Source organism: Anabrus simplex, chromosome 2 (assembly GCF_040414725.1).
Source record: "Anabrus simplex isolate iqAnaSimp1 chromosome 2, ASM4041472v1, whole genome shotgun sequence".
NCBI lineage: Eukaryota > Metazoa > Arthropoda > Insecta > Orthoptera > Tettigoniidae > Anabrus > Anabrus simplex.
Genome location: NC_090266.1, coordinates 759,337,333 through 759,356,263, shown reverse-complemented (window position 1 = coordinate 759,356,263; position 18,931 = coordinate 759,337,333). Strand labels below are relative to the sequence as shown.

Below are 18,931 nucleotides of genomic sequence, written 5' to 3'. Positions count from 1 at the left end.
AAAGCAAAATACCGGGCGAGTTGGCCGTGCGCGTAGAGGCGCGCGGCTGTGAGCTTGCATCCGGGAGATAGTAGGTTCGAATCCCACTATCGGCAGCCCTGAAAATGGTTTTCCGTGGTTTCCCATTTTCACACCAGACAAATGCTGGGGCTGTTCCTTAATTAAGGCCACGGCCACTTCCTTCCAACTCCTAGGCCTTTCCTATCCCATCGTCGCCATAAGACCTATCTGTGTCGGTGCGACGTAAAGCCCCTAGCAAAAAAAAAAAAAACAAAGCTAATGCAGTGAGCTCCCAGCTGCGATCAACAGCATTCTGTAAGAAAGAAGTCAGCACCCGGGCGAAACAGTCTTTACACCGGTCTATTTTCAGACCAGCTTTGCTTTACGGGAGGGAAGGCTGGGTGGGCTCTGGATATCTTATCCATAAGTTAGAAGTAACAGACATGGAGATGAAAAAATTCAGTTTAATGATGTTTTCTCTGTCATGTATAATTCTACTGCCGTATGTTTTCTTTTATAGGTAGTTTATAAGTTTACTTATTCATCAATTCGTTTCGAGAGAATGTAGAACCTAACAGTTATAAATTAACCGTTTGGTTAATGACAAATCTCCATAAAGTAGTTGAAACTATGACTCATTCCCGTTTCACGTGCTTGTGAACAGCGCATTATATAAGCCTCTGGTAATACACAAATGGTTTTTATTTATTTTACTGGAATATGTCCAGTAATTTTTTCACTCGTTTGGTTATAAGAGGCTGCGGGAAGGCAGTGACTGCTGCACTCCGTGAAGACTAGTCACTTTGTTCGTAGTGCTTGAAGGTGCTCCATCCAAAAAGGGATCTGGAGATGGAGGAGTCACAAGCTCTCAGTGATGACCACATACAGGAGTTACGGGTAAGACCTAATGCAGTAACCTATAGAATTGTCATTGTTTGTCTTAGTGGGGTAGTTGACTAGCGTCGTGTTCAATATTCCCCTCTAATGATTATGTATCCGACTTTCGCCTTATAAATTCATGCTATTACAACAACCAAGCTTGCAGATTTACGTAACGAGTAATCTTAAGTTACAGTTCATGGAGCAGATCACTGATAACTGGTCAACAGTCGTACTTGGAATCTGAAATACTAGAACGTGATTATCTATTTCTAAAAGTCTCGTTTGTAATGACCGGGATTCAAAACGTGACCGGCTTGCTGGGATATACCTATCACGCACAATTAATATTATGGTGACTATACGTTTGCTTATTTTTAATTTTTAATTTATTTAATGTAATTGTTTACCTCCGTGGCTCAGGCGGCAGCGCGCCGGCCTCTCACCGCTGGGTTCCGTGATTCAAATCCCGGTTACTCCATGTAAGATTTGTGCTGGACAAAGCGGAGGCGGGACAGGTTTTTCTCCGGGTACTCCGGTTTTTTCCTGTCATATTTCATTCCAGCAACACTCTCCAATACCATTTCATTTGTCATTCATTAATCATTGCCCCAGAGGAGTGCGACAGGCTTCGGCAGCCGGCACAATTCCTATCCTAACCACTAGATGGGGGCTTCGTTCACTTCATTCCTGACCCGGTCGAATAACTGGAAACTGGAAACAGGCTGTGGATTTTCATTGTCATTTACCTTGTTGTATCGCTAAGGATTGAAAATCCATTAGCTAAATCTAATCCTACACACAGGACCACCCTGTTCAAACTATAAATAACGTCCCACTAACTACTTTTTGATGGTTTTCGGAGACCCCAAGGTGCCGGAAATTTGTCCCACAGGAGTTCTTTTACGTGCCAGCCAGTAAATCTGCCGACACCAGGCGGGCATATTTGAGGACATTCAAATACCACCGGACTGAGCCAGGTAAACCTGCCAAGCTGGGATAAGAAGGCCAGCGCCTCAACCGTCTGAGCTACTCAACCCGGCCGGTTCTAGTTCTTGCACCCTGGTACATTTATAGGGTTTTAACTTCGTAGACTTTTGTACAGAACCGTAAGATATTTCCATTTGCTGAAGTAAAGCTGCTTCCTCTTCCTCACTTTCTCCAATAAAAAAATGTATATGTAAATAGAAATGCATATGTGTTGTATATAACTTGTATAAATCAGAATTTCTAGAATGAAGTGTGCAAGTACAGTTGAATGAACCTGAATGTGTATGCTTGAGGGTGTAAGTGTGGTTGTGTATGAGTATGAGCTCGAAAGACTGTGTATACAGAGTTCTGAGTGAGGGTATGAATGACTGGGTCGTTTTACTCTTAATATGTATAGCATAAATCGAGATAATTATTATTCTAAGACCTCCGGGGCTCAGGCGGCAGCGCGTCGGCTTCTCACCATTGGATACCGTGGTTCAAAACCCGGTCACTCCATGTGAGGTTTGTGCTGGAGAAAGCGGACGCGGGACAGGTTTTTATCCGGGTACTCCTGTTTTCCCTGTCATCCTTAATTCCAGCAACACTCTCCACTATCATTTCATTTCCTCTGTCTGTCATTAATCATTGCCCCAGAGTAGGGATACAGGCCTCGGCAGCCGGCACAATTCCCATCCACGCCGCAAGTTGGGGGCTTCTTTCATCCCATCCCTGACCCGGTCATTGATTGGAAAACAGGTTGTAGGTTTTCATTATTCTAAGAGTACAGTGTTTGGAGTGTAAATATGTAAATATCAAATTGTCTATGGGCTACATCAGAAAATATTCAGTAGTGCTTAAGTAAATATACATGTGGGGATGGAGGCACTTCCGTGTATGTGGGGCTTGCCCTTTCTCCGTCTACCACCCCTAGATTGTGCATGTACAATTTAAGGAACAAAAATAATAATAATGATAATAATAATAATATTGCGGATATCTTTTGAAAATACAGAATACACTACCTGCAACAAACATGCACCAAAATTAATGGAGACAAAATATGGCAAAATTAAACGAGTATCACAATTTAGGTATCTTGGTGAAACAATTCATGAAAATGGACTCGAAACGAAAGCCAGTGAAATTAGATGCTAAAAGATGGAAACTGCATATCGAATAACCCAATATACTTATAACAGAAAATGTATCTTCAAGCACACAAAACTGAGAACTTTGTATTATTCCAGGCTCATGCAAAAATGTGTCAGTGATTTCCTTAAGACTAGCATTCTGTAAAGTAATAGTAATTGTAATTTAGCTAATAGTTGTTTGAGTAATCAGTCCATAGACTGGTTTGATGCAGCAATCCATGCCACCCTATCCTCTGCTAATCACTTCATTTTAACGTCACTACCACTTCCTACATCTGCTCTAATCTGCTTGTCATATTTAAATATTACGCAGGCTCAGAATCCTTGCAAAAGTAAATCGCACTTGTGTGAGAATGTGAGATAAGAAATGCGTTCTTTTGCTACACGGCTTTGGATATGAATTTTCGTGATTTCGCGTGGACATTAACTGGTGTTACGGACCTAAAACTCTTGAATGAGTTTAGAAAAACATAAATCTAATGAAAATCGTATAAACAATAGTATTCAGTTCGCGATGCTTGGTGAGGTAGACATCAGGTGCCAGTTAGGTAGTGCGCATAGGTTGAAAATTAAACAGTTCAAGTGAGGACATATCGAGAAACCATTACATACTCAGTAAACTTATTAACTGCATTGAGTTTTGTAGACAATCTGAGTTCGCACTGCGAGGACACAATGAAACCAGTTAATCCGATAATCCTAAAATTTTTCGTGGGTTGCGTAATTTAATGGTCGAGCTAGACTCTTCTTTAAAGGGGCACACTGAAAAAAGATAACAGTCGTGTTTTTCTGGGACAACTATACAGAACGAGATTTTAGACTCAATCTATTCCGCGCACTTTCAGTTGATATGTGACGAGATTTCTCTGAGACATCCAGAATAACCATTACTGTCATCCAAAATATTTGGTCAGTTAATTTTTGGAGACGAAAACAGTTCTTACGCATCCTGCCCTAAAATTCCATCTAGTTGCGGAAATTTTCGCGACTCGTTTTTACACGATCTCATCAAGTACCACTGTCCGTTTGAGTGATTTGGAGAAAAACGTGCAAAATCCTTCTAAATTGCTATCTTTAAAAAATCTTTCACTTGCTTGTTGAGTTACACAGCGCTCGATAAACAAGTTCAACCATGAACAAAGTGCGCATTTTTGTACGCCTGCACACACTTGTGTGTTGCCCTCTTATCAAATTCGAACCATCATAGCTCTGAGCAATTACTTTTCCAGCGGACATACTTACTTCCAGTTAATCTAGTTCGGCAAATAAGGCTTGACTAATTCCGTATATACGTAATTTTTACATCAGATCCTCAGTGATGGTATAAATTTAAATTTAATCATTGTATATCCAAATGGCAAAAACAGCTGATAAGAGCAGCCTTAAGATCTCAATTTACTCTTCTCTTTTCTGCCAAAGTTGTCAAGAAAGAGGTGTGTATTAAAGTACTCCCCCACCCCTTCCCCACAACCCAACAGTCCACTGGTCGCCACTGGTCTCCCATCACAAAAAGATTATCGTCACCTTTTACATATTGTACTATATCTTCTATCTCTTCATATATTGTTTCGATTTCTTCATCATCCGCTGAACTGGTAGGCATATAGACCTGCACTATTGTGGTGGGCATTGGCCTGGTGTCTATCTTGAGAGCAATAATCCTTTCACTACGCTGTTCGTAATAGCTTACGCGCTGCTCTATTTTCTTTTTTCATTATTAAACCAACTCCTGCATCTCCCCTGTTTGATTTTGTGTTAATAATTCTGTAGTCGTCTGACCAAAATTCCTGCTCTTCCTGCCAACGTACTTCACCTATACCAACTACATCTAACTTTAGTCTATCCAGTTCCCCTTTCAGATTCTCTAACCTACCACAACATTCCACATTCCGACTCGTAGAATGTCAGTATTCATCTTCCTGATGATCGCCCCCTCTTGTGTAGTCCCCACCAGGAGATCCGAATAGGGGACTATTCTACCTCCGGAATATTTTACCCGAAAGGAAGCCATCATCAGTACATCATTCATACAGAGAGAGCTGTATGTCCTGGGGAGTTAGTTACGGCTGTTGTTTCCCGTTGCTTTCAGCAGTGTAGCAGTACCGGTATCAAAACAGCTAAGCCATGTCCAATATTATTACAAGGCTATATCAGCGTCACTCTTGCAACTTCCGAAAGTCTGATACCCCCATCCCCCCGCCTTTGATGAACCATACGTTAGTCTGGTGTCTGGACAGATATGGTTGCCCCTACTGCTCGGATACCTGCTTCATTGGGACACGTAAGCCTCCCCACCGCGGGGCAAAGTCTCACATGGTTCACAGGGAAGGTTTACTGATTACTTACTGAAAAAAGTTTGTAACTGAGTAAAATATTTCTCAGGTAAGTGTAATTCAGACCAATTACAATTTCTTGAACTCTTCCCATCACTGCTATTGTCTCTTCTTTTCCTTTCTGAAAGTCTCCACTCACCTACACGAGGAAGTAAACTGGGGAGTTTGTGCATAATGAACATATTAATGTATTTGGAAGAGTTGAACCGTATTGTGTCCATCACTGAAATATATTTGAATGGTTCCTTGTTTCACTTTTTGGCAAGCGATGGACTGATTCCCGAACTCTGGTCATTCCTACACGAGGCGTTACAATGTTGCTAATGATGACTTTTTTTAAGAGGACTAACATCGAGGCAATGGCCTCAAGCAGGTTCCACACGTGTAACATGCGCACGGGTATGATGATCTGATCAGTATGTCTCTAGAAGCTAAAGAACCGGGCGAGTTAGCCGTGCGCTTAGGAGCGCGCAGCTGTGAGCTCGCATCCAGGAGATAGTGGGTTCGAACCCCACTGTCGGCAGCCCTGAAAATGGTTTTCCGTGGTTTCCCATTTTCACACCAGGCAAACAATGGGGCTGTACCTTAATTAAGGCCACTGCCGCTTCCTTCCCATTCCTAGGCCTTTCCCGTCCCATCGTCGCCATAAGACCTATCTGTGTCGGTGCGACGTAAAGCAAAATAGCAGAAAAGAAAAAGAGAAGCTAAAGAAAACAGCTGCGAACTTCCAAAATCCAACAAACAATTTTTAAGGGCATTTAGATTTAAGGGCAATTAGATAAAATGAGACTGAATAGACCTTTGGATCAAGTAAACATTAATGCTTACCGTATGTCTGTGCCTATGAACTTTTACGATAGGACAGAATAAGAATCACAAAAATAGAAATATTGCACCATTCTAGCATTTCGTAAAATAATTGTGAATAAATTAGGAATATATCACATAGATGAACGCTGTCAGCGCTGTGCCCATGGGGTGATGTATTTGTTTTAGGTGCTTAATATTTAATATTTGGAAACTGAGTCCAGGTACAGTCACTTGGTGTTTACAGTTTCTCTTCATTTATCATCGTCACATCACCATCATCATTTCAGCGCCGTATAGTGGTCTAAACACCGATACTAGCCGGAAAAAATTCAATAAAATCGAAGTCAAGAAATCGCTGAAAAACGTTTGAGAACTCATTCTAGACACCCCAGGTACTTCATATCTGCCCTACATAATGTGCTTGGAGTGTGTAACTGGCGAGGAATGAAGCACAAACATTACAATTTTAAAAACTTGGGAAAAAACATTTATATCTTACTGGAACTAACCAAGATATTGAAGAACCCCTTCTTGGAGGGTATTTGTTGAGTAAATTCACAAGGATAAGTCTCTCTGCATGCGCTGAAAAGACCGTATCGACCAGTTAACTTCTCCATATTTTAGACTTCATTGTATTCCGATTTTACGGCGTTTTCAAGGTCGGAAACTGAAGTTATAGGTAGTTATATGCTACTGATTGATTTAATCTATATTATACACTATACTAAAGACTTTCCACCAAAAATCAACTGCCACTTCTTGCAACTTGTTGTTTCTGGCGGTATTTGCTTATAAGCGACCCGAAAAATTTCACCGCACTACTTTTTCTTATCAGTGTCATTCCCCCTTCCACCCTCTACTCGCAACGCAACACCCACTGTCTGTGACTCATGGCCTACCGCTCTCCGAGCCTTTCTATACCATGGATCTGACCGTATTTCTTTACATTGAAATTTGTTAGGTAGTTTACGAAACACTACGGATGAACAAAAGCAAGATGTCAAAGATCGAAAATCCACTCTTCAGGAGGCTTTGTGGAAAGAGCTGGGTCTGAAAGTTGAAAGCACCGGCAATATCTCAAGAAGGTTCTATCCCAATCCGAAAAAGGCCGCGGAAGCAATCAGAGTAAGCGAAGAATTAATCATTGCTGTTATATTGCAGGTACAACAACAAATCCCAGTTCAACTATACTTGAACTTAGTTCCTTCGCTTCACGATATTTACATTCTTCTCTGGGTTTTAGGTGTTGTCCAGTGGTCATCAGGTGAACGATGAGGCTTTCAGCGCGTACGCTTTAGACACTGAAAAATGGTACGTGTCCTTATATAATTGGTATCCTATGCCTCCGACCGTCCACAAAGTTTTAATTCGTGGTGCTCAAGCGATCAGATACGCCCTACTGCCAATCGGAAAGCTGTCCGAGGAGGCCCAAGAATCCCGAAACAAGGATTACAGGTTCTTCCGGGAGCACCAAACCCGGAAGACCTCCAAGAAAGGACACAACATCTGATCTTAATACACGGTCTCCTCTTTTCGTCGAACCCAGTAGTTACAAGACACTTCATCAAAGCCGAAATTCACTGGAATGAACAGCCCCCTGAAGTACACGATTTGCTCGTGTTCGATGAGGACACAGATAAAGAGGAGGCTTCGGATGAAGAGACTTCCGAAGAAGAGACTTCCAAAGCAAAAGAAGAGGTGTTTGAAATGTCAAATACAGATAGTGAACCCAAGGCATGACTCGTAAGTAGTCTTATTAATAAGTAACATGGTGCTAAAAAATCGAAACATTTCAAATACTGTATAACGTAATTCTTCTTATTCCTTTTCAGGTCACCTTCCTCGCCAAACTGGCCTAATATTTACAATCGTTGATATGTTTCACGTCATGATTTAGACGACCGATTCTTATGAAAATAAAATCATGACATTTGTCAAGGATTCCATGTGTTTTTATTTCTAAACCCTGTTCATAATTTCATTAAAGAGTTAACGGGAGTGTAGCGCGTCATTTACCATGAATCCATTCGCGGAATACTAAATTTTGTCCATCTACCTTAAGTTTTGCGAGTTAGCGGACGCGTAGTGGATCCGCTACTCCGGTAATTGAAAATCCGTTAACGGATTCGTAATCAGTGAACTAGAAAACCCCCGAGTATGAATTTTCGTCGGCTTTTGTGACCCCGGAAATATGATACGATTTATTGCCGGCTAGAATCGGTGTTTAGACCACTGTGCGCCATGAAAACCCTAGGGTTGTAGCTTCCAGTCTGCTGCTCGCATTGTGCTAGCTGCGGCAGAATGTTGTGTTATTACTCGAGATGGAATATTTTAACACTGAAAACCAATAATTTAGCACTTTAATCATTAGCATTTTCTCGTATTATTAATGTTGAAGCGTAGTATTTGTAGCATTTTGTAGCATATTACGATGGACGTTATTTTCCAATGGAAGTTAAAATATCAGCGCGTCATCCGCTGGATTTACTAGATATTCCAGTTTAAATTCAAGACAATGCGTAAAGTAGCATACAAAATTGAAGCAAAATTGTGACCATTAACAAATATGTGAATTGATATGTACCTGCCCATACATCAAATAAATCTACGCACCGAGCTCGATAGCTGCAGTCGCTTAAGTGCGGCCAGTATCCAGTATTCGGGAGATAGTTAATTCGAAACCCACTGTCGGCAGCCCTGAAGATGGTTTTCCGTGATTATCCATTTTCACACAAGGTAAATTCTGGGGCTGTACCTTAATTAAGGCCAGGGCCGCTTCTTTCCCACTCCTAGGCCTTTCCTGTCCCATCGTCGCCATAACATCTGTCTGTATCGGTGGGACGTAAAGCAACTTGTGAAAGAAAAAAAGAAAAATAGATTTGCATCTTGGAGATATTGGGTTCGAATTCCACTCTCGGCAGCTATGCATATGCTTTTCCGTGGTTTCCCATTTTCACACCAAGCAAATTCTGGGGCCGTACCCTAATTAAGGCCACTGGCGCTTTCTTCCAACTCCTAGCCCCTAGCCCTTTTCCTATCCCATCGTCGCCATAAGACCTATCTGTGTCGTTGCGACGTAAAACCACTAGCAAAAAAAAGGAATAGATCTACTTTCATTTAGGTATCAGTATTCATTGTAATAACTACTTTGATTTTATCATTTATCATGCTATTTTCTTCCTTTGCGCGAGAATATCTCCGAAAAACGTAGTTTCTCTCTTATATCACGGAAACGCATACATTTGGCATTTTGCACTGATTGTCGTACTTTATCGTTGATTAGAGAACTACTGTGATACCGCAATTGTCTTTTAAGCGTCAAAAGAAATTTCATAACACTCGGCGTGACCTAGAAAATATATCATCTCCAATTATAATTATGTTGCAAGAGTAGCTATGTGTTCCTAGCTTTAATTGATAACGTGATTTTGTTAACAAAACAACCTGTTCCGGAACCGGAAAATAAGTTAACCTTGCATCAGTCATAAATGCCGGTTTTAAGAGAGGAGAAAGATCGCTATCTATTACCAGTTGACCTTGGAACAACCACAGCAGGAGGTTGCGTGGAGTTGAATGGGGGGTTAAGGCTAGAGCTGTACGTGGCGACCTAATAATAATAATATTATGGGTTTTACGACCCACTAACTACTTTTGACGCTTTTCGGAGATGCCGAGGTGCCGAAATTTTGTCCACCAGGAGTTCATTTATGTGCCCGTAAATCTATCGACACAAGGTTGGCTTATTTGGGCACCTTAAAATAACACCGGACTGAGCCAGGATCGAACCTGCCAAGTTGGGGTCAGAAGGCCAGCGCCTCACCATCTGAGTCATTCAGCCCGGCAGGAAACAAAGAACGACCTGTAGACCCGCTCAGACATTTTTCTTTAAATGAATGAGTCCCACTCAGTCTAGTAACTTATAGGAAATGAGTCTCGCTTAGTGTAGACTCGTTCAGAGCTTTCCGTTCGCGCAATTTGTTCAACGAGTGTTTGGAAGTGCCAAACCCGAAGAAGCTCTGAACTTCACTGAACAAATGAGTCTACCGAACTGTCCACGCCGTCTGATCATGAGCAGATTCGAGTCTGGGCAGATCGAGCAGCTCGGAAAATCGGAAGTTCAAGTGACTCACTCACTGGTACACTGTTGTCACATGCATTGCGAGATAACCAAAACGTTAAATTTCACTGTGTGAATTCACGATGCATACAACGGATGATTCTAGTCGCGAATGTCACAAAAAATAGAAGTTTAGTGATTTCGCCTCGGCTTAATAGAATAAGTAATAAAGAAATAGAAAGTAAGAAATAAGTGTGAAACACATTTCTTTGCTATTTCATTTCATAATTATAAACACAATAGCGGTTTCTATATACACTCTTCATTTAATAAAAGGAAAGAGGAGAGGGTGAAAAATAATGTTTATTCCGTTAATAAAGTTTTCATCTGCTTACAAACTAAACTGAAAAATTGTGTCTTTTAAGTGGGAAACAGAACATTTCAAGTGTGAAACAGAATGTTCATTCTATTAACAAAATTTTAAAAATAATAAATACCGGTATTGTATTTATAATATGTTCCCTTAAATTACTTACGAGGGTAGCAGATATTAGTCTTTATCTGGAAAAAGAGGACTAAATTAATAGTTCCATGGCTTCATTACTTAAACGAAGATGTTTCTTCTTTGGTACAGGCCTCAGAAAAGTGGTGCTTAAAACGGTACTGTGGCTACATTTTGTGGCATATAGCGATGAAAATTACAGGGAAAGTAGTTTATTCCAGGACTTTGGTGAAAATGTTTTAATTATACCAGAGATCAGCGCACCTTTTTATAAGCCTAGACACGTGTGGAATTCCAGTATCTGTCTTACTAAGAAATATTCATTAAATATACAGAGTCCGCCTCTGTGGTGTAGTGGTTAGTGTGATTAGCTGCCACTCCCGGAGGCTCGGGTTCGATTCCCGGCTCTGCCACGAAATTTGAAAAGTGGTACGAGGGCTAGACCGGGGTATACTCAGCCTTGGGAGGTCAAATGAGTAGAGGTGGGTTCGATTCCCACCTCAGCCATCCTGGAAGTGGTTTTCCGTGGTTTCCCACTTCTCCTCCAGGCAAATGCCGGGATGGTACCTAAACTAAGGCCACGGCCACTTCCTTCCCTCAAAATTGTCTATCCCGTCCAATCTTCCCATCCATCCCCGCACAAGGCTCCTGTTCAGCATAGCAGGTGAGTCCACCTGGGCGATGTACTGGTCATTCTCCTCAGTTGTGCGGGGATATTTTCTTTCTTTCTTTCGTAATCTGTGCAAGCTACGGTGTTACAAGTTTATGTGACAACTATCTTTGTGCGCCAGATTGCATCAGAAATGCATATGGTCAGCTTGTCACTTTGCGCAGGACCTTCTATAATTTATAATAACTGGTTGAAGTTATACTAGTTAAAAGGAAAAGGCAAGCGGGCTTATAGCCTTACGTGACTGTTGGGGTCATGATCGTAACTGTAGGGTGTTCAATTTTACTTGGTGGCTACACGGTTTGAGTGACGTGAATGTCACCTTGCATTCGGGAGATAGTGGGTTCGAACCTCACTGTCGGCAGTTCTGAAGATGGTTTTCTATGGTTTTCCATTTCCACACCAGGCAAATGCTGGGGCTGTGCCTTAATGAAGACTACGGTCGCTTCCTTCCCACTCCTACCCCTTACCTGTCCTATCGTTGCTATTAAACCTATCTGTGTGGAAGCGACGTAAAGCAAATCGTAGAAGATTGAAAAAGGAAAAAGAAAGACTTGGAATCCCAATCACAGAAACGAGATTTCCCATTTCAAAAATCCCATGTATATTGGCCGGGATTCCCACTGCGGCCACCTTCGTGAGAAGTTAGTGAGTACGCCTCACCAACATCTACGTCCTCAATACTTCCTTTACCACCTTTTCATAAATATGATGTTGCTGCACTTCTTCTAAAAAGAAAATTCTCTTAGTATCTGAGTACAAATATACGTATCTGCTAAAATTCACGTTGTATAAAAATAACTATCTTTAACACCGAATTGGGAGCGTAATATTCAGTGATATCGGTGCTAGATTCTTTCCAATATGACTGTGTTCAAATACCAATTATTGTTTAAACTTCTTCCAAAAAGAAGTCATACCTTGTGGTTTGAATTCCAAGTTAAATTGTATATGACGTGAATGGTCAGAATATCAAGGCATTAAATCTTACTTCTGCTTCAGTTAGCTTTCAGTCTTTATACAGAGATGATATTTATCAAAGAAAAATTGGCCTTACAAAATCATACTACAATTCTCAAGTTCTAATCCTCTAATAACGCCTTCCAAAAAGTGTTACTGAATTTGAGCCACAGTGAAGAAAAAATCAATCTGCTTTAGAATAAAGCTGTGTTATACACTATACCCGTAATATTAAGAGAAGCGTTTGGACAGATACCGGAGGGAGGAACATTGCATGTGCCATTGCACGGTGTTGCCACATTCCTGTATTGATGCACTCCTTTCTCCTTCCGTTCGCTTCCGACTGCCTTGTTCGTTCGTTCAGACCGCTGTGTTCTGTTGTACACAGCTCAGAAGTGAGAGGTTTGGCAACTGCAAGCAACACAAGCCGGCCAGCAGGCTTATCTCCATGGCAACTTCAGTGGGTCCACCCTCGTTCCCACGGCAACCACAAGCCCTACTCCCTTCTCTCCACCCAGACAGACAGTAAACTGTCCTCCACTAAGAACTGTCAGAACGCGTCTTTAAATATTACGACTGTACACATTTCTTTTTCATAAGAATAACACAGATGCATGCATTTCACTTCTCTCCTGAACATTAATTTGTAATTTTTGCGCAGGAGCGACTGCAGGCAGTTGGAAGATGCTGCAACACGGGATCTGTGTCCGACCCTGGCGTTCTATGCATGGATACACTTCGGAACTCACCCAACGCTGGCCCGTACATGAATGAAACCGGAGAAGGGGAAGGCATTGGAGATGATAGAACACCTCGACCTACCTCGCCACGCTTCGAGATGTCGCAGAATAGAATAGTTTACACTTGGAGTGAGATGAACGTGTTTACTTCAGGAGAGACTCGCCGACAATGGCGGAATTTGTTGGGTATGCGCAGTTCCGCTTTGGACTTGCAGCAGAGGCAACGGAAGCAAATCCTTAAAAACGGTAAGTGAACACTATACGGTACAAGTTGGTGGCTAATAGACAACATTATTAGTGAATATGCGGGAAGATAAAATTTAAAAATGAAGTTTTCATCATATTTCCCCGGTCTGCAATTTTAACATTCATTTTGTGTTTTTATTTATTCATGTAGGCCTACTTATAAGAAAAGAAAAGGCAAGCAAGCAAGAAAGGAATAAAGTAGCAATGGCTGAATCAACAGAGTGGATGCGTCTGGATGTGTTAGCGGTTAATGATGTTTGGGCAAGGAGAGATAATGAGGAAGGGATACGCGTACTTAAGGTGTTAATAACACGTGTTAGAAGGGGAAGGGCAGAGTGTGTGGTAGGACAGTTCATCAGGGAAACCATTTCTGTTAGGTGATTAAACAACACCACCAAAAGTTATGCGGTTGTAGGGAAGGCGCAAAGCCCGATGATGGCACTAAAATGAGCTGCAGGAGGCAAGATGTGGAGTGAAGTAGTTTGCCATTGCTTTCTTCACTGGGTTAGAAAGTGCTATTCCAGCACGACCAGCCCTGTGAGTCGCACCTTCCATACTTCCAGATGCAGTAGTTGAGCTCCGAATAACGTTACTCAGCATCAACCATACCTCAGCAGTTTCCACATAGATTTCGGTGGAATTTCGAGTTTGCTCCAATTTGTGACAAGAGACATGAAAAAATACAGCTCCCATCAAGAAATAGCAACAATTGCCGTTTCTGATATGAACGAATGATGCGATAGGTTCAGAGGTTGGAGGAATCAGGACAATAATCATCTTAGACTCTGTGAGGGAGCAGATGAGGATGAAGTAGACAAGCTTTATTGAGAACTCGGTGACATCGTAGTCAGGGTCATCTGCAAGGGTAGGGTAGTGCGAATGGACGATTTCAGTGTGAGAATTGGAAATAGAACTGAAGAATCTGAGAGGCTGACGGATAAATGTAGGGAAGATATCGAAGCTAATAGTCCGGGAAGCGTTTACTAAGCATGTGTGCTATTACCGGCTTAACAGTTGTAAATTCATCTTTCAAGCCTAAGGCTACTGACCGTTGCACATGTGGAGTTAAGGGCATCAGATTCACAATAGACAATATCGTAACTGACTTCAAATTCAGGAAATCTGTTAGGAACACACGGAAATTTCGTGAATTTTCCGATGATACGGGCCACTATCTGATCTGCAGTTAAGTATCACAGGACTTAGGATAGAGGAAGTGAAGTTTGTCTGCAGACGGATAATGGTCGTTCAGGCCGACGAAATTAGACAGAAGTACATGGAAATGATTAGTGAACAATTTCAAAAATTAGACAGTCATCAAGTTCAGGATATAGCAATTTTTTTTGCAAGTTGCTTTACGCCGTACCGACACAGATAGGTCTTATGGCGACGATGGGGAAGGAAGGGGCTAGGAGTGGGAAAGAAGCGGCCGTGGCCTTAATTAAGGTACAGCCCCAGAATTTGCCTGGTGTGAAAATGGGAAACCACGGAAAATCATCTTCAGGGCTGCCGACAGTGGGGTTCGAACACACTATCCCCCGAATACTGGACACTGGCCGCACTTAAGCGACTGCAGCTATCGAGCTCGGTTTCAGGATATAGAAAGGGAATGGTTGGCATACAGGGATATTGTATTAACAACGGCAAGAGGATATATAACTAGGAACAACTGTGTGTAAATATGGGAAAAAGCGAACATCTTGGTGGAAAGGTGAAGCATAGCAGCTAGCAAACGTAAAAGAGGATGCGTATCAAACAGGTTCCAAATAAGAACTGATGCCGATAGAGAATTGTATGTTGATGAAAGAAACAGAGCGAAACCAATCATGCTGGAGTCCAAGAAGAAATCGTGGGAAAATTTCGGTAATACTCTGGAAAAGCTTGGTCAAGCAGCAGGGAAAACTTTCTGGGCTGTAAAAGAGAATCTCAGAAAAAGAAGTAATAGGAAAATGAATAATGTTTTGGGTAAATCTAATGAACACATCGTAGATCCTGAGGAAACACTGGACAGATAGAAGGAATATCTTTCACATTTTCTCAATGTAAAAGGAAATACCTCTACTGAAGTCGAGATCAATGGAGTTCATGGGCGAGGTTAACAATGCTGGTCAGTTATATTGCACTTGGGAAGGTGCCAAGGGTGGTAAATAAATTGCATTGCCACAACGCAGCAGGAAAAGATGGAATTAGACCTGAAATGGTAAAATAAAGTATATTATTTATTTAAATATAACGGGCGATTAGCCCCGATACATGTTTACACAGCCCTTCCATGCACAGAAAACTAACAACCAAAAGAAAAGGAACACGAGACTCCTTGGGCATGCCATGGGGCCCGTCAGATATTCCGGAGACGTGACACTCCCAAGGGAGTGTCACCACGGCAGTCATCCTCAGTCCCCCATGCCACGTCCATCGTCTCCATTTAATATTAAGAAACAAAATAAATAGTAAATAAATAAAATATAATAATATCAATAATATAAGCTAACTACCTACTACTACTGTCCGGCCGCGCCATCGCCCCTGGTGAGAAAAAGGCCATCCTTCCTGCGATGGCACAACCGGGACTACCCGTGGGGTCCAAAAGAGGACCCCTTCTACCTTTACCAGATGACAGCGCAGTTCTCTCACCATTCCATTTACGGCCGGCCACTTGGGGCTGAAACCGATCTCGTCCTGTTCCTCTCCTCTCTCATCCCACATTTATCTTCATCATTTCTGGGGGGTAGGCCCGTCCCACCCCATCCTCTTACGAGCATGCCTTCCTCTCCCTTACCTATCTACTATACATAAATAGTAAGAAAACCGCACATGCCTTCTTAGCTACAACTAAGTGTCCTCCTGCTACCGTACTGTAATTAATAATAAAGGGGGAAAATAATAATAATAATGTACAATTAATAGTCACAATTAACTACCATACAAATGAAATACTAATTGAATACCTACAATTCCATTCCTAAATAAATCCAGTCTGGTCCTACTGTATCCTTATATTCTGCACGTATCATTTATATCAGGTCATTGTTACAAAATCAACCGACATCAGGTTTCGTCAACTATTAGCACATGACTTTGCCTGCCTACTACTGCATTCGCAATTCTTGTCCACTGTCCTACTACGGCTGAATTCAAATAAACTGTTAGTCAACAGTTTCACAATCACCTGTCGTATTACGATCCATAGGGCCTCCTACAGTTACAAAATCAAACAAGCTCCCTACTTAACAACACATTACACTCACCTTTTTTTCAATGACATAAACTCAGTTCCATCTTTTCAGCCTTTGCACATCCACTTATTCCTAATGCCTCCTCCTCTCATACCTTTCTCTCACACTCCTTTTTAATGGCACATAAGTACATGTTCAACCGCCCCATCTTCCCATTGCCTGATAATCCACATTATAATATTCCTCTCACCCCTTTTTCTAATAATTCACGATGTTTGGCACTCAATAGACAATTCCTTAACTTACTCGTTTCTTTACAATTACTAATTAAATGAAAATCGTCGTTTACTACCCCACATAAAACACATACCATCTTATCTCTACCCTTTAGCCATCCCTTGTTCTTGTGGAGTCTCATTAACCACCATGCCATCCCACCCCTATTAAGCCTATCGACATATCTAATATTTATCTCCGTTTCTTCTAACACTTTATTCAAAACACTAAGGGAACTTCTTAGCCTAATTTCTTCCAATAATCTCTGCTTTTGCATATCTCTAATCCTCCTGGAGAGTACCTTCCACCCTCTTGCTTCTGTCTTCGACAAAACCGCATCCCATACGTACCCCAAACCTATCTTCCCCAAACATCCTTTAATTTTTTCTAGCCAACATCCCTTATACATTTTCTTCAGTTGTTGATTGTACGCGGCTTGCAACAATTCCCCGCCCTCTCCTCTCTTCAAAATCATCCAGTATGTAACTATTCTTTTCACACACTCAACTTCTGTATCTTCCCACATAGTAATTCCACCCCTGCATTAGCTGTGCACTGCGGGAGCCGCATCACCGACTTACCGAAATTACAAATGATTCGTCTTAATAAAATAAAGTGGGACGGCAGGGATGAAATTGCTTCATAAAGTAATAAGATTAGAAAAGAATGTGAATCCGGTACTTTCTGATATGACGTCATTACACCTACCTATAAGCCCCTAGACAGCAACAAAGTAGGAATCTCAAAACTGAAAGAAAACTAGTTGATAGACTGCCAATATGGCACCAATTCAGGGGATCTGCAACCTGGTAGCTGAATGCATACGATTATTATTATTATTATTATTATTATTATTATTATTATTATTATTATTATTATTATTATTATTATTATTATTATTATTATTATTATTATTATTATTATTATTATTATTATTATTATTGTCAGGTATAATGCTTGAAAGTAGGCTATGTGACCCTGATCCTTGAATTAAACTATAATTCTATCCTTTCCCTGGAGAGTGCAGAAGCAAATCAAAGTTATCTCCGTACAGGCCATGAAGTTCGATGCATGAGTGGATCTTCGGTACTAAGAGGGATAGAGTGATTAACTTTTCCCGGCAGCCTTTGCCCCTCAGGAATGAATCTTATTCTCATTCTTGGCGTAGTATCGGTGCTTCTCAAGCAGTGGAAAACTCGTTTCTAAATGTTTCTACTTCTTGACGAGGAATAGAACCCACGTCCGTATGATTGAAACTAGCAGTCCATTACCACCTGCGCTAGGCATCTCTTTCTACCTGGGGTGAGTCTGAAGATGTCAGCAGAATATCGCTCAACCATCGATGCCCCAGCTGTACAAATCTCGCACTCACGGCAGCCGGTAATAAGATAAGAATACGTTTCTCTAATAAGAGTAAATTGTTCAGAAATAGCAAGCTGTAATTATTCTAACGACGTGTTTGATGCTATTATGTTGTTTATAGCTTACTATTACGGTAACAGTCAACAATTATCCTCCCATTTTCCTCCGCTATTTATGCAGGCGGTCCTGCCCATTGCAGTACCTGGGGACGGCTAATTCTTACTTCCACTTCCTCAAGTCCAGTCACCTCATACAGTAGCTGTGTGTAGACCGCTGGATTTAAACACAGGGCTAGGGTCTACACAGCACACGATGACTATTCCTTGGTTCGACTCCAGAGACAGGCCAGTAATTCACACAGTCACATGCAGTCAACAAATAAACAGCTCAACAGTATTCAACAGCAGGACCGTACTCACGACAGCGAATATTAACGCAGGTCCATTTACCCTCAACCTCACGATAGCGCTTCGCCCGCGGACTCACGGCGATCCACGGAAATACACGAACACACGGTGCTCTCACTCCGTCGTCTCCAGTCCACCCACTCACTGGACCCTCCGACACCACAACAACAGCTCCTCGTTCAGATCTCGGTGGGACACTAGCGACAACCAACACCTCTGTCGCTCTCAGCACAGCCACCCAACCCCAACACACTGAGTGTCACACTGACTTCACCACTAAGTCTAACACTGACTCCGAGTATAGCACCAACATTGACTCCACCAGGGAGCCCAACACTGAGTTACTGTCCACCCACCCTATTCTTTCGTCGACTTTGCGACGAGAATAAT

General features: G+C 41.7%; 1 protein-coding gene across 1 annotated transcript in view; it reads left to right on the top strand.

The window, feature by feature from the left end:
- The first annotated feature begins 794 nt into the window (after positions 1-794).
- The window catches only part of LOC136864440 (protein white-like), a 199,026-nt gene continuing 180,889 nt past the window's right edge, over positions 795-18,931 (top strand). Inside the window, exons 1-2 of the mRNA XM_067141438.2 lie at positions 795-897; positions 12,996-13,320. Coding sequence (XP_066997539.2) covers positions 850-897; positions 12,996-13,320 — 373 coding nt within the window. The 5' untranslated portion in view covers positions 795-849. The remainder of the gene's footprint in view (positions 898-12,995; positions 13,321-18,931) is intronic.